Here is a 24,121-nt window from a genome sequence, read left to right on the forward strand (position 1 = left end):
GAATCTAATTTATTTTAACTCATGCTTGGAGTTCTATGGATGAATCTGTGCTATTTTTATAGCCCTCTGATGAAATTTTGCCTTTATCCAAACAAAGTCCCCTTTGTTTCAGCTTCAGTGTATATTGAAACTGTTACTAAATTATTTTTGAACCTGTAGTCCACTTTCTCAAAACTTGAATTTTTACTATTTTGAAATTGATCACTATAATGAAGATAGTATTTTACAAAATCTAATGAGATGATCAGCCTATAAAATTTACCAATATGAATTGAATTCTTATTTATGTATTTTCAATCAAGTGTGTACATAAAAACAAAACAAAAAGATGCCAACCTAGCAGCTTATAGTTCTGGTCCACTAAATTCTTGTCAGTTATGCTTTTGTGGTAGTGGCTAAAACCAGATACTTGGAAGGGAGTGTAATGTTTGGGACTAAGTAAGATGTTCAGGTTTAGCATGATTATTACTCAGAGTGGATAATAATTTTTAAATGAATATTGAATTAAGGAGAATTGATTCCTTTTACCTATAGTTTACTAATATTTATTTAAACTTGTATACATCCATCAATTATCATAATTTGGTTTCATATTGAAGCTTTAAAAAGAGAATTATATTGACTAAAGTATATTCTACTTGGGCATGCTGTTGATGATCATAAATTAATGCTTTTTTATTTAAATGATAACTGTTCTGAAACTTTTTTCATCCAGAATTCTCAAGCAATACGATCATCCCAATATTGTCAAACTTATAGGCGTTTGCACACAAAGACAGCCTATCTACATCATTATGGAACTGGTTCCAGGTAATGATTTTAGAGGTTTCCTCGATGATGTTGTAATGTCATGTTTTATTATTTTTATATGTTCAGTCTCTTTGATTTCTCCTTGAAAAGTTTTCAGCAATTCTGTTTAACATTTTCCTGATGACAAAGAGCTATGTATATGCCCAGTATTTTTATAGTCTTTAATACTTTGCTGTTATATAGAAAATGTCACCCACCTGTTTTTTTGGGGGGAGATATATTATTATAGTGCAATTACACATGGAATTTAGTTAGGTATATTTTTGTTAGAAAACCTGTTTATAAAAATAGTCTACTTAGTTTAACTTTATAACAATGATAGTACTATCTTCTATCTTGTTCATTGTATATTATTTTCCAAGTACAATACCACACATCCTCTTGTTTGGCTGCATATAAAATTCCATAGTGCTTTGAATCCCTTATCAACTATGAACATCTTTCATAAGTGAACAAAGAAAAATTAATCTGTTGAGGAATTTTTCCTATATTTCTTTATGGTGACTTTGAACACCTCTGGGTCTTGTGGTTAACCACTTTTGCCAACAAGCAAGGATAACTTTGAGCTTATAGTGTGTATTTTTAAGTTACTTTCACTGTATATCATCCTGTTGTAGAAAATATCATTAGAGGTAAAATTTGATCTTGGTAAAATTTATAAATATAATATTTAATAATAAATACTTGCTTTAACTAGTATTTATGCATTTTAAAAGAAACTTAAAGGAATATGAAAAATATTTCTAATTTTAATGTACATTAGATAAACCTGATATTATAGATTGCCCATTAAATATTGCTCACACAATTCTGCTATTATTTAAGGATAGTTAGTCTCATTTTTATCACACTGGTTTGCCTGCTACGGAGTAGTTCTTGATATTACCATATAACTGCAGGATTTAGGATTATCATCTTCATCCTTATCAGGATAGCACTGTTATATACATTGTATGTTATTTATGATCTATATCATAAGTAGTTTCAATATAGTTATGAAAAATGTTAGAGTACAGTCTAAAATTTTGAAAACAATTGAATTGCTTATAGTTTTAATTAAGTAATATCATAGGGGTGCCTGGGTGGCTCAGTTGGTTGACTGTCCGACTTCCGCTTAGGTCATCATGTCGCGGTTCATGAGTTCAAGCCCCACATTGGGCTCTGTGCTGACATCTCAGAGCCTGGAGCCTGCTTCAGATTCTGTGTCTCCCTCTCTGCCCCTCCCCCACTCATGCTCTGTCTGTCTCTGTCTCAAAAAAAAAAAAAAAAAAAAAAATTGCAACGTGAAGTCCCCAGTTAATAGGGCATGTCTCTGAGAAACTGAGATTTGAAAGGTGGGGCTGAGTTGATGAGGAAAAGTGATCTTGTTCTTAGCATGGATGACAAATGCCAGATAGCAGGTACAAGTTGAACAAAAGAATATAGCATTGCAGGAGTGCCAGGGAAGTGTTCATCTGACACTGACAAATAACTTATATTGATGTTTTTAAAAGAATAAGAAAACTAAGCCCCATTAGAAAATTGAAAGTGTAATGGAAAATAGAAAATTAAAAATGAAGATCTCCCACTTAATAATCTAAGCCTGTCTCAAAGCTAGTTGATAACTAAGTATATGTGTGTGTTTCCAGGAAAATGTTTAATGTATAAAAACATACTCTTAAACTTTTCAGATCTTTTTTCTCTTAATAGTATAACTTAGGGTCTCATTGTTTGATATTTATCCATGTAGTTATATCTTTTTTTTTGTAATGGTTTCAGAATATTCCATTTTATGGATTTATGTAATTTAATCAGTCTTCCACTTAGGGAGACTGTGTGTGTGTGCGATATATATATCAACGTTGAATGAATATATTTGGACTAATAACATAATCATTTTGAACTATATAGGGTGCATTTTCAGCAATGGGATTGTTGGTTGCAAGTGTATGTGCATTTTGATTTATAATAAATGTATTAGCTTTCTATTGCTGCATAACAAATGATCACAGCCTACCAGCTTTAATCAACATGCATTTATTACCTCACAGTTCTGTGGATCACAAGCATAGGCAATACTGATTGGGTTAACTGCTCAGGGTATCACAAAGCCCAAAATCGGGATTTCAGGCTGAGTTCTTATCTGGAGTCACTGGGAGGAATTGAGTACTAACCTGCGTCTGTTGTGGCAGAATCCTGTTCCTTGAAGCTGAGAAGTGGTCTAAGTTGCTTTTATTGCTTGCTGTCAGCTGAAGGCATCTCTCATCTCCTTAAGGTTTCTACACTGTTTTTCCCGTGGTCCCTCCATCTTCAGACTCAGCATAGTCATATTTTTCAAGTGTTTTTGATTTTTTTAAACTTACTCTTCTGTTATCAGCTAGAGAATATTCTCTCCTTTTTTGAAAGAAGAGAATGCCATATGACAACATAATTAGGGAAGTGATAACTGTGTTCACATGATCCAGGACTTAGGGTAGGCGATTGTTGGGAAGCCATATTCTAATTCTACTTCAGCACAGTACATTTTGCTAAATTTTTCAAAGATAGTTGCAGCATGGAATCTGAAACCACAGTGATAAACTTTTCATACTCTCTTACACAAACTCCATTGCTTGAACTTGGAATTTGAATGTATCTTTATCTGTGCATGATTCTGTAGCATCATGCTTCATCATTTAGAATATATCAGATGACCAGGTTATACATATAGATCCTCAAAAAGGTGACATGATTCATTATATAACATCAAAAGATCACATTTATTAATGTCAACAGTAGTCTCATCAGACAAATAATGGGAAGCTATCAAGTACATGGTGACAAATATGTGTTTTCTAAAATTTTAATTGTCACTGTAAAGTTTGGATTTTATCACTGGCAACAAAACCTGTCATTTTTTTCCCCTTGAAGTGTCACGTTTACTTCATTTATTTGGGAAAATGTGGGTCCAATATCTAATTTTTAATAAGCATAATTTGTCATTCTTTTTGAAAACCACTTTGATACAATAACAACTTTTATAGGATACTTGATTGTCTGTGTATGGACTTAGTTATACCCTTCTCTACACCCTGTCTCAGGTAATCACTGATTTGCCTTCTGTTGCTATATTAGTTTGTATCTCTAGAATTTTGTATAAATGAAATCATACAGTCTACACTTTTTTTTTATTCTGGTCTGGTTTCTTTCATTTAGCATAATTATTTTGAGATTCAGCCATTTTGTATCAATAGTTTCCTTTTTATTGCTGAGTAGAGTGACCTCAGGAATATACCACCGTTTATCTGTTCAGCTACTGATAGACTTTTGAGTTGTTTCTTTTCTGGGCCTACTGCAAAAGAAAATGCTAAAAATAGTTATGTACGAGTCTTTGTAATGGACATGTGCTTTTATTTCTCTAGGGAAGGTACTAGGAAAGGGATGAATGAATAGTAGGGAATATGCATGTTTAAATACTTAAGAAACTGCCAAATTGCCTTTTAAAGTGATTATATTAGTTTGCCTTCCCAGCAGCAGTGTTCTCTTTTCATCAACTCAGACTGGTCAGTCTTTAGCCATTCTAATATTTATGTAGAAATGTCTTAATGTAATTTGTCTTTCCTGACTAAAGATGTTGAGCATCTTTTCATGTGCTAATTTGCCATTCATGTATCTTCTTTGGTGAAATGTCTATTCAAACCATTTGCCCATTTGTAAAAATTGGGTTGTTTGTTACAATTGAGTCTTGGTTCTTAACATACTTTAGATACAAATCCTTTATCAGAAATGTTATTTTTCAAATATTTTCTCTTGGTCTGTGATTTATCTATTCATTATCTTAATTGTCTTTTGGAAAGCAGAAGTTTTTAATTTTGACAAAGTTTAAATTACCAAATTTTTTTTCAAAGACCATGTTTTTCATGGTACATAGAAGAAAGTTTTGTCGACCCCAAGATCATACAGGTTTTCTTTTATGCTTACTTCTATGTGGTTTATAGTTTAAGAATTCACATTTGAGTCTGTGATCCATCTCAAGTTAATTTTTATATATGCTGTGAAAAACGGCTTAAGTTTATATTTTTGACATATGGATATGCAGTTCTTCCAGCACCACCTGTTTAAATTACTATCTTTTTTCCCTTATGGTGTTTCCCTCACCTACCTTGTTACATGCGCTTTCATTTTAATTTTATGTATAGGTCTTTTTCTGGACTCTTCTTTTCTGTTGATTCTTTTGTTTGTCTTCATACCAATACAACACTGTCTTAATTACTGTAGCTTTGTAATGTCTTGAAATCAGGTAATGTAAGTGCTATAATTTGTTTCTTCATCGTTTGGGCTATTAGAGGCCCTTAGCATTTCCATATCAGTGTTAGTGTTCTTTTGTAGTTCAAGAGTTTCTATATAAAGGTTTGCTGGCATTTAGGTTGGTATTGTACTGAGTCTGTAGATCAACTGGGGGTAAATAGATGGATTAACATTATTGTGTTTTCTGACCCATGGACATGGTATATCTTGCTAGTAAGATCTTTAACTTCTCTGAGCTAAGTTCTGTAGAGTTTAGTATAGAGGAATTTCTGTCTTCTGTCAGACTTATCACTGAGTATTACTTTTTTGTGATGCCATAGTAAGTGATCTTTAAAAGTAAATTTTATTTAAAAAGTATATCCACTAAGGAAGTTATAGAAGATTTGAATAACACTGTCAGTCAACCTAACCTACTGACATAAATAGGACATTCCATACATCGTCACCCGAAAATACAATTCTTTTAAGTACACAGAGAATATGTACTAAGATAGTCCATATCCTGGACTATAAAACAAGTCCCAACTAATTTATAAGTATTTAAATTATGTACATGTAATAAAAATAGAGCTCAAAGACAAATCTCTGAAAAACCTCTAAATATTTGGAAACTACACAATGTGCATCTGAATAACCAGTGGGGCAGAGTGGAAATCAAAGTGTTTTGAGCCTGAATGCAAATGAAAACGCAACATCTCAGTATTTATATACTGCCTATAAAGCAGTACTGGAGAAACGACTTTAACAGTATATGTCTATATTAGAAAAGAAGGTACTCAAAGTGATGACTTCAATTTCTACCATAAAAAGTTGAATGAATCCAAGTTAACTCAAAATATATAGAAGAAAGAAAAAATTAAGGCAATAGCAGAAATCATTGAAAAGGGAAAAACACAGAGTCAACGAAACTAAAAGCTAGTCTTTTGAGATCAATAAAAGTAAACCTCCACATAGGCCGATAAGAAAAAAGAGAGGACACAAATTACTAATATCAAAAATGAGAGCTGACATCACTACAGAGTCTACAGATGTCAAAAGGATATTAATGGAATATTATGGCCAAGTTTGTGCAAACAAATTAAACAACTTAGATGCAATGGACAAATCTCCTGAAAGATAAAACTACCAAATCCTTCAATCTTCATATCCCCCTCTCTTTTAAAGAATTGGTCATTAAGAAACCATCCTTCAAAGAAAACTCCAGGCCCAGCTGGCTTCACTGGTGAATTAAACTACACTTTTCAGAAGGAAATACACCACTTCTATACCAACTCATTCAGAAAGTTGAAAAAGCAAGACTCCTTCCCAGCTCATTTTTTGAGACCACCATTACCTGATTCTAAAGCTAGAGAAAAAAATCATAGGAAAAGAAAACTACAGAGTAATGTCTCATGATCTTATATAAAAATCCTAAGCATAATTATAACAAAGCCAATATAGCAATATACAGAAATACATCATACTGAAGCAGAATTTATCCTAGAACCGCAAGTTGGTTTAACCTTCAAAAACCAATCCATGCCATTCATCACATTAACAAACAAACAAACAAACAAAAAATAGTATCATCATCTCAATAGATACAAAAAAGCATTTGGTAAAATCAAACCTGTGTTCCTGATAAGAATGCTCTCATGAGAAATAAAACTTCCTCAACATTAAGGGCTTCTAAGAAAAGCCTGTAGATGACATTATACTTAATGGTAAATGACTGAATACTTTCCTCCTTTATATAAGAAATAAAACCTCTATCTGCATTTACCACTTCAACATCATACTGGATGTTCTAGCTTCTAGAACCATATAGCCAGAAAAAGTAAATAAAAAGCACCCTTTAACATGTTTATGGTATTTTTCATCTTTGTCACAATAAACACTTGTTTGCCAGTGTTTGAAATTAAAATGCTAGCTGTTAAACTAATATTGTAACACTCTTTGGAGGATAGTGATGTGTCAATGTAGGTTCATCAGCTGAAATAGATATGGTTGTCTTTGAAAAAGTATAGGGATCTCTGTCTCCCTCACTTCTTCATTCACTTAGCTCCTTCCTCTGTCCTGTCCAGCATTCCGTGACACAAGTGCGTGGTCAGTAAAAGGCCAGAGAGGGTAGTGGTGGATTCTTGAGTTCTGATAAGTGTTGGTGAGGGTGTGAAAAAACCAACTCCCTCATACATTAGTGCTGGAATATAAAATAATACAGCTTTCTTGGAAGAAAGTTTACAATTTATCTAGAAGTTATACATGAATGTTCCACATATATTAAGCATTTCAATCCTAGGTATTTACCCAAGAGAATTGAAAATATTTGTCACACAAAAATTGTAAGTAGATGTTCATAGCAACATTGTTTATAATAGCCAAAAAGTAGAAATAACGTAAATGTCCATGGAAAAACAATGTAGCATATCCAAACGGTATAAATACTATTAAGTAATAAAGAGAAATGAGGTAATTAATACATGCTGCAGTATGCATGTACCTCAAAAACGTTATGCTAATTGAAACAAGTCCAATGCAGAAGACTACATGCTGTATGATTCCATTTCTTTGAAATGGCCAGAGAAGGCATTGTGGTTTTCTGGGGCTGGGCTTTCTGATGGGATTGACTATACAGTTGACTCTTGAACAGCATGGATTTGAACTGTGTGGGTCCATTTATTGTACATATTTTTTATAGTATGGTAAATGTATTTTCCCTAATGATAAGGTTTTTTTCTCTAGCTTTATTGTAAAACTACAGTATTTAGTACATTTAACATGCAAAATATGTTAATCAACTGTTTATGTCATTAGTAAGGTTTCTGCTCAATGGTAGACTATTAGTTGTTATGTTCTTAGGAAATTAATAGATTTCCCAGTAGATTTTTGCCTGGGATGGGATTGATGCTCCTAAGCCCTGATGTTTAAAGGCCAACGGTATACAGATATGAGAGACTTTTTGGCATGATGAAAATGTATCAAACTGGATTGTAGTGACAGTTGCACACCTGTAAATTTGTCAAAACTCCTTGAATCATACGTTAAAATGGATAAATTTTATGTATATAAACTGAACTTGTAAATGGCTCTTTAACAAAAAAAGCCCAAGAGCTAGGCAGTCTTATATGACCTTGCTGAACTTACTTAACCCTTCTGTGCCTTAATTTTCTTGCCTATAAAGTAAGATTAATAGGGTTGGTGTAAGGACTAATGTACTGTGATTTTGTGTAAATACACATATAGACACATTATATATCTCTCTAAATATTTCACATGGGACCACTTTGTTTTCTTACCATAAATTTTATTATTTTCCAATTGGCTAAGAGGAAAAAGTGGTTATTTAAAATGCCTGCTATAATCCAGCCAAAACTAACCCAGACTCTGAACCTGCCTCTGCCCCTAATTCTCCTCCTAACCCTAGGTGTACTAAATAGGAATGACTGAGAACAAATTAGGAAGTATAACATTTGTTTTCAGTTCTTCTCTCTCCATCATTGTAACTGTTCTGTTGATATGTTTTATATTTAGCTTTCATTGATCTTTATTATGTAAAACTCAAGTGGCTAGATTAAATGGCCTCTGAATTTTAGCAATAACCTGTATTATTGTAATTGTTAGGAAAATGTTTAAGTTTGAAACCTCAATTCTCAGACTGCTTCAGAAAGTATTTTTCTGTGTTTTTCTTCCTTTATAAAAGATATGATGGGGAAAGAGCCAGCTAGTTTTCATTCTTGTAAAAGCACCATAGTAATATATAATTTCTTATGCTTACAAAAGATCTTAAAGTTGTAAAAGCACTTTGATATTAGGTCATTTATTCTACCAGCTATATTGTTATCTTCATTTATAAATAAACTAAATGAAGTTCAGAGAGGTAAAAATGACTTGTCGACATTAGTTAAATAGCAAGTAGGAAAATAATGCTCTATTTTGTTTTATCATTCAATTTATAAGTGGGTCAAAATATATAATCCTTTTACGAATTAAAAATACAAATGAAAATTCAAGCTAAACATCTATGCAAGATACCCTATGGACAAATACATTAATCCCCCTTACATAATTTCTCAGCCTTGTGCACAGATAAGTAAATAGCTTACTGTAGTAAACAGGAAAATTTTTGTTGGAGTTCCTTTTTTCTCTACTGGGAATCAAGCTTGTGGAGGGAAGATTTAGAAAACTGGTAGGTTAAAAGCAAGATTTAATAACTGCTTAGTGTCTAATATGCATGCCATTTCAAAACTGCATTATGCAGAGACTTAATATGCTCCTGTTCTCGTCAGATAACTGAACCCTTTGAAATCATAAATCTGAAATATATTTGAACCAAAGTAATGTTTAAAGAGATTAGAAGCATTTGAGAATTGAAGTTTAGAGTGAATACTCCAAGATGATCTTGTCTTTACTTGAATCATCTCTTGAATTACAAATGCTTTATTTACTTGTTTGCTCATGGGTTGCTGGATAAGTAAAATCAAACAAAAGGCAATTCTAAATGGCACTAGGATATACTAAAAACAAAAAGCTCTAATATGCTAAAAAAAAAAGTTTGTAAGCATGTTGTTTATTACTTAGAAGTTGAAATGAAGGAAATTGTGAGAGAATTTTTTTTTTAAGTGACAAGCATTACTTAAAGGAATGTTTATGGGCCAGGCAGGTGTCATTTATTTTCTTATGTGATTGAATTAGGGCTGCCACTGAGACCCAGATGAAGAGGAAACTAAGCACCTTAACCTTTAAATGCAACAATGTTTCTGCACATCATGAGTAGAAGTGATTAATTTTATTAAGCCTTAAAAAAATGTCAGTCTCCACTTTCTTTCCCTAGAGACTTGTAACTGCCCCTTTCTTTCTGACATGGATCTCCTCTCTGAGTTCAGAACTTTCTGGAACCAATTGAATGTTACATTATCTGGTACATTCCATAGCTTATACAGATGCTTCCCTTTGGCAGTACTCAAAGTTATTTTAATTTTAAAATGACTTATGTGTTTGAAACTTTGAGAATTATTGAAGAATTTTTACCAGGTTTAGACATCATCAAAATATATCTCCTCCCTATAACATGTTTTTTAAGAATTGAGTTCATGGAGTTTATATGGTCTAGAGATTTTGGCTTAGAAATCTTAGCATGATTATTTTATATCCTAAATGTCTTTAACATCTCAGTAGAAACATTTCCACTGTCACAATTTCTTTTCTTTAAATTCATTTCAGTTGGTAATTTCTGTGAGTAATGTCACTAAATTTTGCTGGGAGGTTAAATTCTTTTAAAAAAAGTTTTATTTGAGAAAGTGTGTGTGTGTGTGTGTGTGTGTGTGTGTGTGTGTATGTGTGTGTGAGAGAGCATGAACGGGGGAGGGGCAGAGAGACCCTCAGGCAGGGTCCACGCTGTCAGTGCAGTCCAGGGCTGGGCTATGATCTCGTGACTGCAAGAACATGAGCTGAGCCAAAATCAAGAGTCGGACACTTAACCGACTTAGTCACGCAGGCGCCCCTAGGGAGGTTAAATTCTTCTTAAAAATAAACTACCCCTTCAATTCATAACGACATTTTATATATGTATATGATGTAGCAGAACCAATTTCAGTTATGTGATTATCACAACTATAGAAGGTTATTATGGTAGTCCCTGAAAATGACAGTTCCTGCTTCATTGGGAACAAAGTCCCAGTGTTTTGGCTGTGGATACTTGCCTGGCATTTGTTTCTTTTGTTCATCATAAATGTAACAAAGGTAAATTGTGCCAAGAAAAGATTAAGGCTCCTACCACTCATAAAGGAGAGCCCTCAAAATCTGAACTGGCACTTGGTCTTACATAAGCTCTAACCCATGACCAGTTGTGTAATAATACCACTTCACAGCAGCAAATTTGGAGCTCAAGGAGAGAGCAACATAGTAATACTCAAATAAGTATTTTAAGATGTCAACTCAGTGGCTGAATTATTTTTTGTTAATTGCCACAGAAGAACCTAATTTTATGGACTTAGGTTTGGAGCTATTAACAGAATACTCTTTAAAAATAACTTTGGTATGAATTTGGTCTAATAATTAGAGGATTGTGAATTCCACTTTGGGAAAATAAGGAAGTTTTCTTTTAAATGTTAACTGACGTTATATCTAAACTTAGACATTCACTTTATAATTCAAGCATATTACGTTAATGAAAGACAAAATAAATGTTCTCTGTTGCCATTTTATACCACAGGTAATAGTTTGATATAATGTAACCTACTTCCAAAACGTTTTGAAAAGATAACATCTTTAAATTGATATTTTTTTCTCAGCCAAATGATACACTGGTTTGCCCTCATGTTTCATTTGCTGCCTAATACCCCAAAGCAAATGCAGATGGGATAAACTAGCCATTTCTTCAGATGCTGAAAGCACTAACATCCTTGGGAATCAGCTAATTTTATTTACATGTGACATAAATTGATAAGCTGGTAGTATTCCACACATGTGGTTTTGGCATTTTCCTATTGTTCTTCAGATATATCACTTTCTTCTAGCAGTGAATATTCTTCCCCTGAGGTGGAGCTAAGTGCTAAATACATTAACCCAGAAGAAGGATATGAGAAAAACCTGAAATATAATAACTCTTACCACTACTGTATTACCTTTTTGACTTGAGTGATTCTAAAGAAGTGTACAGAGATTTTCCTTTTTTATCAATGAAATGAGAAAAAGGTTGATATGTTACAACAGACATTAAGTTATCATGGTACGTTTGAGCCAAAGATGCATTGTGTACATCTGAGCAATATTGCTCGTATGTTTTTTATGTTCTAAGCATCTGATAACAGTGATAGCTATAAGTACCTCTTGCAAGGAGGCAGGTAGCCTGGTGAGCAGGACAAAGTGTGTTCTGAACCATATTCTTGTCGTAGATACTGTTTTGAAAATGACTTTATGGCAGTTGAAGTTCTTTAATGATTGAAAGGAAAGTGTGGAGATGATGAATACATAGGCATCCTTCCACATGGATAAATGGTTCTTTAAGCGACTGATTAGCTTTAACTAGTTTGTTTGTTTGTTTGTTTGTTTTTTATCATTTTTAAGTTTTTGTTATTATACTTGGGAAAGTCTTAAAATTCTCAGATAAAGTTCAAAGATATATGTTAAAAACAAAAATTCGCTTGAACATCAAAAGCCTACTTACATTTGATGCAAATATTAGAAGTGTGGCTGGGACTAGTAAAACTGTAGAATTCAACCGAAGTAAAAAATAAAAATTTACATATAATGTCTTGTCTTTACAAATAAATAGGTTTTCCCCTATAACTTATTTAACATATATGAATGTGAAAGTGCCTATTAGTATGAGATTTTTCCTGTTATCAGGGTTATAACGAAAACAGTTATTGAAACAGTGAAGGGCACAGACTATTTTTCCAAGTTGAAAAGACAACTGAAAATTGGTTGAATCAAAGTTCTTAAAAAAAATACTTTATTTACAATGAAAGTTGAAAAGTGAATGTTTGGGGTGCCTGGGTGGCGCAGTCGGTTAAGCGTCCGACTTCAGCCAGGTCACGATCTCACAGTCTGTGAGTTTGAGCCCTGCGTCAGGCTCTGGGCTGATGGCTCAGAGCCTGGAGCCTGTTTCTGATTATGTGTCTCCCTCTCTCTGCCCCTCCCCCGTTCATGCTCTGTCTCTCTCTGTCCCAAAAATAAATTTAAAAAGTTGAAAAAAAAAATTAAAAAAAAAAAAAAAAGAAAAGAAAAGTGAATGTTTGGGGTTTTTTTTCTACTTTGAAGTGCCATAAATACTCAGACTATTTTATGTAGAAACCAAACAAATGCCTTGTGTCAGCATTAGCCAAAGATACTGCAATGCTATCTTCTCACTTTAGTTTGTAAATGTTATCCCTTTCTAGTTGTAAGTTATCCTTTGTATTCAGAAATGATAGTCAGACAAACTCTGGACTCTTCTTAAATTTGTGGAAGAAATGAAAATCTTCTGCTTTAATATTTGAGGTGTATCCCTCTATCCATAGCTATTCATTTAAATCTAGATTTTTCTGTTAGGTTATTTACTCATGCTCAACAGTTACCGAATGCCCAGTGGGATGCCAGGTGCTGGGGATTCAACAGTGAAGAAAACAGACTGAAAGACTCCACAAAAAGCAAAAATCCCATTCTCGTGAAGCTTACATTCTAGTGAGGGAAGAAATATGTCGGATAAAAAAGTAAAATACAGATTATGTTGAATGGCATGAAAAGTGCAGTCTAGAGGGAAGAGGATAGCAATATTGAGGAGGGGTGGAGGTTGAAGTCCTAGAGAAAGTCTCCAGGGAAGGCTCAGTAGGGTGGAGCATTTGAGTAAAAGCCTGTTGAGAGGGGAGAACCAGCTACATAGATAGGTGGAGGGCAGGTACTCTAGACTTGGGAGTTGAATAAAGAGCACTGTGGGTGTAGTAAGGGGGAGGGGAGAGCAGGAGGAGATGGGGCTAGAGAGGCAGTGGGGTTCCAATCCTGCGAAGCCTTATAGATTGCAGTAATGACTATTTCAAGTTAAGGAGTCCTCTTGTGGTAATTACCTTGAACTGAACATGCGAGACTCTTGCTGTCTTGATCAGCTTCCAAGGGTAAATGATGTAAAGGGAGCTTCATATTAATGACAAATTTCATGGAAAATACTGAATTTCTTCTAGGCTTTCCAGGCCAAATGGTCTGTGTTTTGTTATGTGAAGTGAACGGGAATGTATATAGTTTGGCCTTCTCTTCCTTGCCCTTCATAAATTTGAATAAATTTTGAGGATGAAATCAATCTTCTACTTGCTAAATGCTCATTTTATGACCAGTCAAATTAATTGCTTCTGAAAATCCATTATGTATTTTTCTTTTCTCATTTCCTTACTAGTTTTCTGGTCATATTTAATATCTCTCTTCTCATTTAGGGACTCTTTTTTCCTTTACTAGGTTTTCAGATGCTATGTAACATAAAACATCTTCACAAATTTATCTTGAGAGCTTGCACTTTATATTAAGCATTGTATAGCCTCCTGTCATTGAAAATGTGAACATAATATTAGAAACTGTCATAACAATGTTTTATGTGTGTGGAATTTTCCTGTTCTTTATTTGCCTTCATTTGTCCTTCTCTGTAAAACCAAAGTAAATTGTCATTGGTACCTATTTGTGGGCATGAATTTCAATACCAAGAAGGATATGATTCAATGCCTGACACAGCTGGGCCTGAGATTAAGAATCTAATAAATACACCTAGAAAACGTAACCTTTGCTAGAAACAATAAGTTTGCCTAATTTCTTCTGTGCCAAACTTGAGAAAATAGGATTAGATTTGACAGTATTTGCATTCAAAATGACAGGCTTTCTATAGCAAACAAAGAGATTAAGGAAATGGATTTATAGAGCATCTCTAATAATTTTGAATCTTAAGAGATTACATAGACTAAATATTTTCAGTTTTGCACCAGTTAAGACTTCATTTTATTTATTTATTTATTTATTTATTTATTTATTTATTTATGTTGTTGTTGTTGTTGTTTTGTTTTGTTTTGTTTTCCTTCTCTTACATGTCAGTCTGTGATAGTATTGGGAGCATTTTCAAGTCTTTGGTAAAGACTTCCAAATAAAGTTATCTTCCACAATGATATTTACTACCAGCATGTGGGTAGATCTGTATACTTTGTATTTCAGCTATTAAAATTAAGAAACCCTTCCTACAGGCAACATCTATCATTTGTTGAATAGAATAAAAGTCTTAGATATCTGGACTGTAGGTTTTTTGTTTTGGTTTTTTTTTTTTTTTTTTTTACATCTTTAAATATGTTTTTAAAAAATGAAGAATAGGGGGGCGCCTGGGGGGCGCAGTCGGTTAAGCGCCCGACTTCAGCCAGGTCACGATCTCGCGGTCCGTGAGTTCGAGCCCCGCGTCAGGCTCTGGGCTGATGGCTCAGAGCCTGGAGCCTGTTTCCGATTCTGTGTCTCCCTCTCTCTCTGCCCCTCCCCCGTTCATGCTCTGTCTCTCTCCCAAAAATAAATAAACGTTGAAAAAAAAATTAAAAAAAAAATGAAGAATAGGTTATCACATATGAAATTTATAAATATTATAACATTGAGATTACTTTTAAGAGTTTATAGTCCGTTCTTTTTAAGTTGGAATTTTTAAGCCAATGTGACAGTAATTTGAAGTAGCTTTATTCTTTTAAAGTATTCTAAACTAGTTAGTTTTGACAAAAATAAATCCTCAAAATGACCATTCTTATTGGAAACAAATATCACCTTATATTAAGTGACTTTGAAACTTAAAAGTATACCAGTTATTCTTCAAGGCTTGCCATTCTTCATTATTGTGAGGTTTGGATTAATTACTTTATTTGATGAGTACTTATTGAGCACCAGCTATGTTCCATATGCCTTATACATTGGTGAAAAATATATATGTGACCTCTTCCTTCACTGAATTCAGTGTGGTACAAGAGACATATATTTAACAATAATTGCAAATAAACATTATTGCAAACTTTGCTATTGAAGGATTTGCTCAGAGATGGTAAAAGATGGCACCTAAATTATTTTAGAGGCCTTAGGAAAAGTGACATCTGTGTTAACACCTGAAAGGTAATAAATAATCTCCCTTTGCAAATGGCTGGGGAAGGGCACAGAACACCACGTGCAAAAGATGTGTATAGGAATGGCTTTTATGTTTGAGAAACAGGAAGAAGGGTAGAAGAAGTAGAGATAACTTCTCCTGAAGCGTGGAGAGCTTAGGAAATAAGGTTGGAAAGACAGAAGAGGCAGAATGATGAAGAGCCTCATAGGTCAGGGTAAGCAATTTTCAGTTTAATTTCCAGTACAATTGTGGTGTAGGCAGTGGAATAACTTTAAGTGTTACTTTGAGGACATAGCTCACACAATGAAAAGCCCTTTTTCTGTCCCTGCATATGTTTATGCCCTACTTGATAATTGTTTTTCTAGTCCTCTGCTACCATAAAGAGTGCTTTTGTACATCTGTGTTTACTCATGTGGAGATAAATTTTAGATCAATTCTACTGTTCAAGCATCTAAGTAGGTATGTTATAGGAAGGATTCATGAATATTTCCCAAACTTCAGGCCTCTAGATAAGCAGTTCAGGTAGCATCTGAGTTGAGAGATTTCTCTAGAAGAGCTATTGTCTCCCGAGAAGCCTGTACTTCCAGAAATGGTCAATAGTATTTTGTATAAAAGCAGAACCATCCATATAAAAGATGAGTTTATAAATGGCCAGTTAAGCCCCATACCATAGTCATAATCATAATAGAGATATAAATCCTTATGAATAAGAGTATCAGAAAATATTATTTCATCTCTATATAATGTCCCTTTCTACCAAATTACTATCATCCCAGTGTATTTGATTATGGAGTCAAGATTTCCTTAGCGAACTGTTCAAGACAGCTTGGTGGGAAAAATACCCCCAAAGTGTTTGAGGCTTCTCACTGATGAGTTATCACAATTGATATATAACAGCTGTTCTGTTGTTATTCACTGTAACATTACAGTAAAAGAAATGATCAATGGAATTCAAAATGCACTGTCTCATTTGAGAGCAGGAATACTTCAGAATGACTTTTACTAGTGGCAACATGATCACTATGGCTTTGGAGCCATATATGAGTTTATATTCTTACTCTGTTACTTCTAGATGTATGACTTTGGGAAAGTTACTGAGTCTCTGTAAGCCTCAACATCTTCACTTCTAAAATGAGGGATGAGAATAATAAGGTTCCCAGAATTAAATGAAAGAATATGTGTAACAAATGTGGCACAGTCTACCACATTCTAAATTCTTAGTAAATATTAGCTGCTGCTAAATTAATTAACCTGCGCTGAAACTAACACTAATTATAGATTGGATTTTCTTTTCAGCCAGCTATCAGATTCCTATTGTGCCCAGATACTTCAGAATAAACAATATCCAACCTTTGATAACTGTCAGTATTTTCAAAGCATTAGTTAATTTTTTTTGCCCAGATTGTTCAGTGAAAATGTTAATTAACTAATTAAAAATTAATCTGAGGCATTCATTTCTTTTTCTTCCTATTAGAGCATTGCCAAAGAATTACATTCTTTTATGAAAAAATTTTTATTGCTTATTTATTTTTGAGAGAGACAGATTGCCGGGTGGGGGGAGGGTGTGTGGGGGAAGGGCAGAGAGAGAAGGAGACACAGAATCCTAAGCAGGCTGCAGGCTCTGAGCTGTCAGCACAGAGCCCAACGCAGGGCTCGAACCCACGAACCATGAGATCATGACATGAGCCAAAGTCGGATGTTCAACTGACTGAGCCACCCAGGTGCCCCAAGGAATTACATTTTAACACAGGAGTGCTATTAACATGTCGGTCAATGAGTTTTTCCTTCATATTTTTAAATATAAAACTTTTAGGAAAATAATTATGTAAACACAGTAGAATGTCAGGTAGCAGCTTTCAGTGGACCAAACATTTTATCTAAGGTTAACCATAAATATATAAGGAAATATGATTGAGATGAAATATTAACATACTTATTTGTAATAGGAAAGAGTTTGGAAAGTAGTTCAAGCAAAATCATAGTTCAGTTTCATAAATTCAGAACAGGAGGTAGACAAGTCAAACCTAGAAGGCAAGTGGGTACTAAGTAGGTGGTTTGGAGGACAAGTGATCTTTGGAGAGCTCAAAACCTGTCAGAGATGGAGAAGAATGAAAAGAATAACAATTTCTGAAATGTATTGGGATGTATAGAAAACCAGAGTATATAAGACAAGGTTAGATGATAAAATAATTTGGCTGAACTGTGTCCACCCCCCTGAGTGTACTGAAGATAGATTTATGAAGAGTTTAATTTTAATAGTTGAGGTGGGAACTCATTAAGCTCTGAAGAGTAGTTTTTGAGTCCAAGTTAGGATGGTTTCTGGCAGTATTCCAGGAAAGATGGTAAGGTTTTTGCCAAAAGGAAAGATGTTGATGTCAGGCATCTTTGAAAATGTCCTTGTATTTCCAAGAAAATGTTGAGGTACGTGTGTTATCCATTTCAGCAAGGTGAACCATATGGGTTGTTCTATTTGAATAATATCTTAGTTGCTAAGGACATAAAAATTTTGAAATGTGGTAGATGAAAGATTTGTTCTGTTTTATTTTATTTTTTTGCACAGCTGAAGTTTTCATTGTAGAGTGTACATTGAAGGTGTTTTATATAATCCAGAGGCTGGTATAAGCTTAGACTCTTGAATAATTCCAAGAATGTGCTGTTCCAACTTTTCACAGTAGCTCAGCATAAATAAACCTTGGGATTTATGTGTTCTCCTGTTGAGTATAAATTGGACTCACTGACATAAACTGTTTTTCAGATACAGTATGTTATAGATTAAGTAATAGAAAAGGTGGGTAAATTTTAATCTACTGTGCTAAGTATTCACTAATCTTAATACAGAACTTCATTTAAAAACACACGATGATTCTCTGAAGTATAAACAGAGTCAAGATTAATGAACCGATGACTTGTTCTTAGTATTTTCTCTGTCTCTATAATGGTATATCTTACATATCACATTAAATTTTTATCTGAACCAGGTATTTCTAATTTAACTAAAATCACTTGTTAAGCATCAAAATACCACACGCATGATTAATGTTGTAACTTTTTCTGTGTCTCCTCTGTATGCTATCCCTCCTAACCCTATCAGTCTCTCTCTCATTTCTCATGATCTCTTATATCTCTTTCCTTGATCTTTATTAAAGCAAGGGTAATTTAAAAAATTCCAATCAGTTAAGACTTAGAAAAAATTTAAGAAAATGAAGCTATTCCATTAACACCATTGCTTGTCATTATTCTATTTTTATGGAAGCCTAATATATTACACTACACCTAACTTTAAAACTAATCTACAAATTAATACCAAAAATAAGAAATTCCTAACTTTTTAACATTCCTTTCTAGATAATTACTTGAGTAAAAATATCTGAAAATTGTCGTTTTCTTAGCATTCTAAAATGTTACTGTCCACCACCTAAAAACGTCTAAACTAATCATGATTAGAAATTAATTATATTTACGACTTGCTATTAATATATTTTGTAATAAGAAAGAATATTATTTTTTTCAGTGTAAAGTATTGCTTCTTTTATTACAAAATAGTTACCTGGGATTCTTCACATTTTAGTGGCATGTATATCTAGAGGCATAATAATGTTTATAAGCATTTTTACTTTTAAAAGGTATTTTCAGGAAATAATTACAGAAAAATAGTTTGGGAGCTATTTCAGCAAGACATACTCTCTAACATTGGCTTTCAGTTTTCAGTTAGTATATAATTTCCCAAAGATTAGTTTTTTTGAATTGGAAGCTTTATAATACTCACCTAAGTTTTTTATATTAATTATGTGCAGAGTTGTTTTTCTTTGAGGCTTTTTAAAAAATTGATATCCTCACATAAGCCAAATTGCATATGAGGAGGAATATAGCCAGGGAAAGGAGCAGAGAGCAGAGCTGGCAACAGAGATCAATAAAATTTCAGAAACTAGACATTCAAAGTTCTCTTCTATCATGTAGCGAAACAGTGACAATCTATTATAAGTGCAATATTCGCAGTATGTCACGTTACACAGAACAAAAATAATAGCGGGCTGTAATAAAGTAAATTGTATTATCTTACTGTTTTCTCTTAGTCTCAAGGTGTCACATTTTTGTGGTCATTTTAGTGGTCATTCTGAATGGCTGCCTTGTGTCTAGTTGAAATTTAGTGAATATGTGTGCTTTTTATAATGTTTAGCTGCAACATCGTTCTCAAACTGGAATTTTGGGGAAGTTCGGTGTAACAGCAGTAACAATATTAGTAACAGCAACAGGAACAAATATTTTTCAATTTTGGCTTTCTATGTGTCCGGCACAGTGCTAAATTCTGAAGCCCTCGTTGGTGGTTAATGCTCGGCCACAGTTACGTATGATGAAACTGAGGTCCAGAAAAGTTAGTGTTTGCCCAAGGTGATGAGTCAAAGCCTCTACACAATCTCAGGCCTTCCAACTCCACAAGTCATTTCTTTCTAGTGAGCCTTTGAATAGGACAGGCCAGCCTTCTTTCTCTCTCTATTTTTTTTTCCTTTCAGTTTTATTGAGATATTTTGACTTACATATATTGTGAGATGATTACCACTATAAGCATCCTTTACCTTATATAGATAAAATAAAAAGAGAAAGCATGAAAAGCTTTTTCCCTTGTGATGAAAATTCTTAGAATTTACTCTTGTAGCTACTTTCATATATATGGTACAACAGTGTTATCCAGAGGCATTGTGCTATATGCATTATATCCCTAGTACTTATTTTTACCTTATAACTGGAAGTTTGTACCTTTTGACCACCTTTCTCCTATTTCCCCTCCCCCATCCTCTTCCTCTGATTACCCCAAATCTGAACCTTTTTTCTATGAGTTTGGTCTTTTGTTGGACTTTGTTTTGTTTTTAGATTCCATATAGAAGTGAGATTGTACAGTTATCTTTCTGTGTCTGACTTATTTCACATAGTATAGTGCCGTCAAGGTCCGTGCATATTGTTGCAAATGGCAGGATTTCCTTTTTATGGCTGAATAATATTCCATTGTGTATATATATGTCAAAAATTCTTTATCCAGTCATCCACTGATCAACACTTAAGTTGTTTTCATATCTTGGCTACTGTAAATAATGCCACAATGAACATGAGAATGCATTTATCTTTTCAAGTTTGTGTTTTTGTTTTCTTTGGGTAAATAACCAGAAGTGGAAATGCTGGGTCACATGGTAGTTCTATTTTTAAATTGTTGAGGAACCTCCATACTGTTCTAATAGTGGCTACACCAATTGGCTGCACCAGTTTACATTCTCATCAACAGTATACAAGGTTCTCTTTTCTCTACCTCCTCACCAGGACTTGTTATTTCTTATGTTTTTGATAATAGCCATTCTAACAGGGCTAAGATGATATTTCATTGTGGGTTTGATTTGCATTTCCCTGATAACTCGAGATGTTAATTATTTTATAATGTATCTATTGTCCTTTCATTTATCTTCTTCAGAGAAATGTCTATTCAGATCTTTTGCTAATTTTTAAATTTGATTATTTGTTTTTTTTTTTTTTGTTAGTGACTTCAGTTCTTTATATATTTTGGATACTAACTCCTAATCAGATGTATGGTTTGCAGATATTTGTTTCCCATTCTGTAGGTTGTATTTTCACTTTGTTGACGGTTTCTCTGGCTGTGCAAAAGCTTTTTAATTAGATGTAGTCTCAAAAAAATAATTTGATATATTCTCACTTGTTTCTTTTGCTTTTGTTGCTTTTATTTTGGTGTCAGATGCTAAAAATCATCACCCAGGCTTAAAGAGATTACCACCTATGTTTTCTTAGGCTTTATTATTTCAAATCTTAAGTTTAAGTTTTTAATCCATTTCAAGTTAATTTTTGTGTATGGTAAAAGATGGTGGTCTGTTTTCATTCTTTTACATATGAATATCCAGTGTTCCCAACACAATTTATTGAAGAGACCGTTCTTTCCCCATTGTATATTCTTGGCTCCTTTTTCATAAATTAATTGTCCATCTATGTTTGGGTTTATTTCTGGGCTCTTTATTCTGCGCCATTAGTCTATGTGTCTGTTTTTATGCCAATACCATACTGTTTTAATAGTATAGTTTTGTAGTGGAGTTTGAAACTAGGGACTGTGGTGCCTCCAGCTTTGTTCTTTCTCAAGATTGCTTTGGCTGTTCATGGTCTTTTGTGGTTCCATACAGATTTTAGGATTGTTCTTTTTAATTTCTGTGAAAAATCCCATTGGGATTTTGATAGGAATTGCATTAAATCTGTACATTACCTTAGCTAGTATGGACATTTTAACAATATTATATCTTTCAATCCATAAGTATGGAATATTTTTTCCATATATGTCTTTTTCAGTTTCTTTCCTTAATACCTTGTGGATTTCAGAATACAGATTTCTCACCTCCTTGGTTAAATTTATTTTCAGATATTTTATTCTTTTTTATACAATTGTAAATGACATTGTTTTATTAACTTCTTTTTCTGATACTTAATTATTAGTGTATAGAAATAGATTTTCTGTACGAATTTTGTATCCTGCAACATTACTGAATTTATTTATTAGTTCTAACAATTTTTTGATGGCATCTTTTGGATTTTCTGTATATAATAGCATGTCATCTGCAATAGTGACAGTTTTACTTCTCTCTTTCTATTTGGGGTTAATTTATATCTTTGTCTTTCCTAATTGCTCTGGCTAGGACTTCAAATACTACGTTGCATAAAGTAGCAAAAGTGGGCATCCTTATTTTATTCCTGATCTTAGAGGAAAAACTTTCTTTTTTCACCATTGAGTATGATACTAGCTATGGGCTTGTCATATATGGCCTTTATTATGTTGAGATACATTTCCTCTATATCCACCTTGTTGACAGAGTTTTTTTTTATCATAAATGGATATTAAGTTTTATAATGCTTTTTCTGCATTTATTGAGATGATCATATAATTTTTTTCATTCTATTAATGTAATGTATCACATTGATTGATTTGCATATGTTGAACCATCCTTGCATCCCGAGTATAAATCCCATTTGATCATGGTGAATGATCCTTCACATCTCTTAAATATGCTGCCTTTTATGCACTTTACTTAATATCAGGTACCTCATTTGCCTTTTAATATCAATTACGTTCTTGAAAACAAGAATGAAGCTACATAGTGTGAGATTTTAACAATAGTGGTAAAGTAAAAGAAGTTGAAACCTAGTGGGGAAAAAAAAAGTTTGTGAGTCACCCTATCAGAGAGTCAGGTGTCACAAAGAAATTGTATTTAGTGTACAAGATCACTTGTAATGAAATTTTGTTGGATTTTCACACCATTTTGAATTGTCCTTACTATATAAATTAACTTCAAAATCTATTCTAGTTTGGCTGTTTAACCAGAAAGCCTTTTTTTAAAAAAAAGTACTTTAACTTAATGTATTTTATGACATCAATAATTATGGCATTCAGAATATTTTTTAGAAATTATATACATGTCTTATTACTGGGAATTACTTCAGAATTTAATTTTTTAACAATAATCTTTCCCTTTACAACTCATTTAAAAAGAGTATTGATTTGTTATGGACCATTTACATTTTAAGAACTTTTGGAAACTCTGTCCTTGAACCTAATTGAAGCAGACCACTTACTCTGGGCCATCCATCAGGGTGATACTCCTGGTTTCCTGGCCTTTTCTGGACCTCCCAAGAGTTCATTTTTATTACTTGTATTACTTTGCCTTCCATCTAGTTTCACTGCCTTGTCATTAATCTACTTATTTGACTTTCCTTCCTCTGTGTCCAGTCACCACTAGGCGTATCATTTTGGTCACTAACAACCACACAAACAGAAATAAAGTAGTAATGGCAAAGGAATGGATATCACACAGCTACCATTATTATTGTGGCTTAAAAAAAAAAACTTTTTCGAATTTGACAAATAGAAGGGCTTTATTTTACATAAGATTTCCAAACTTATTATCTGATTAGTTTTTTATAATCATAAATAATCTGTTTTACCCTATATAGTACTTATTACTACAATTTCTATTTTATAGAGGAGGAAGTTATGGATCATAAAGGTCATTAGTGTAAACTTATAATTCAAAAGAGTTTCTGAAATAAATCAGCCAGTATAGTATTAACTATTACCAGTACCCCCAAGGAGTTGTAAAAGTCAAAGGCAAGTCCAAAAAGTGTCTGAGAGTATTTCATAGTGGACCAACAGCCATGTGAGGAATATCTACAGTATAAGAATACAAAAGGAGAAAATTTAGACATATACTACTAGTGACCTCCTTCTTCACCCCATATCACAGAGCAATTAAGGCTCAAGTATATGTCCACGGAATCTACAAACTATCACAGTATTAGTAATCTTAACTAATACTTGTGCAGTTCCTGGTGGTTTATTAGTTCATTAATAATCAGAACTTTTTTCCCCCTACTCTTCACTGTTAAGAAGTGATTCAAATCTGCATGACTAACTTAATGTTGATTATTTATAGATTCCCATCTCTG

At 33.4% G+C, this 24,121-nt stretch overlaps 1 protein-coding gene across 6 annotated transcripts in view; it reads left to right on the forward strand.

Annotated features, from left to right (window-relative positions):
- Nucleotides 1–24,121, forward strand: part of FER (FER tyrosine kinase) — a 447,367-nt gene that overhangs the window by 282,722 nt on the left and 140,524 nt on the right. For all 6 annotated transcript variants that reach the window (XM_045500490.1, XM_045500514.1, XM_045500498.1 and 3 more), the window contains one exon: nt 716–810. In XM_045500490.1, the coding sequence (XP_045356446.1) occupies nt 716–810 (95 nt within the window). The remainder of the gene's footprint in view (nt 1–715; nt 811–24,121) is intronic.

Source organism: Leopardus geoffroyi, chromosome A1 (genome assembly GCF_018350155.1).
Source record: "Leopardus geoffroyi isolate Oge1 chromosome A1, O.geoffroyi_Oge1_pat1.0, whole genome shotgun sequence".
NCBI classification, from domain to species: Eukaryota; Metazoa; Chordata; class Mammalia; order Carnivora; family Felidae; genus Leopardus; species Leopardus geoffroyi.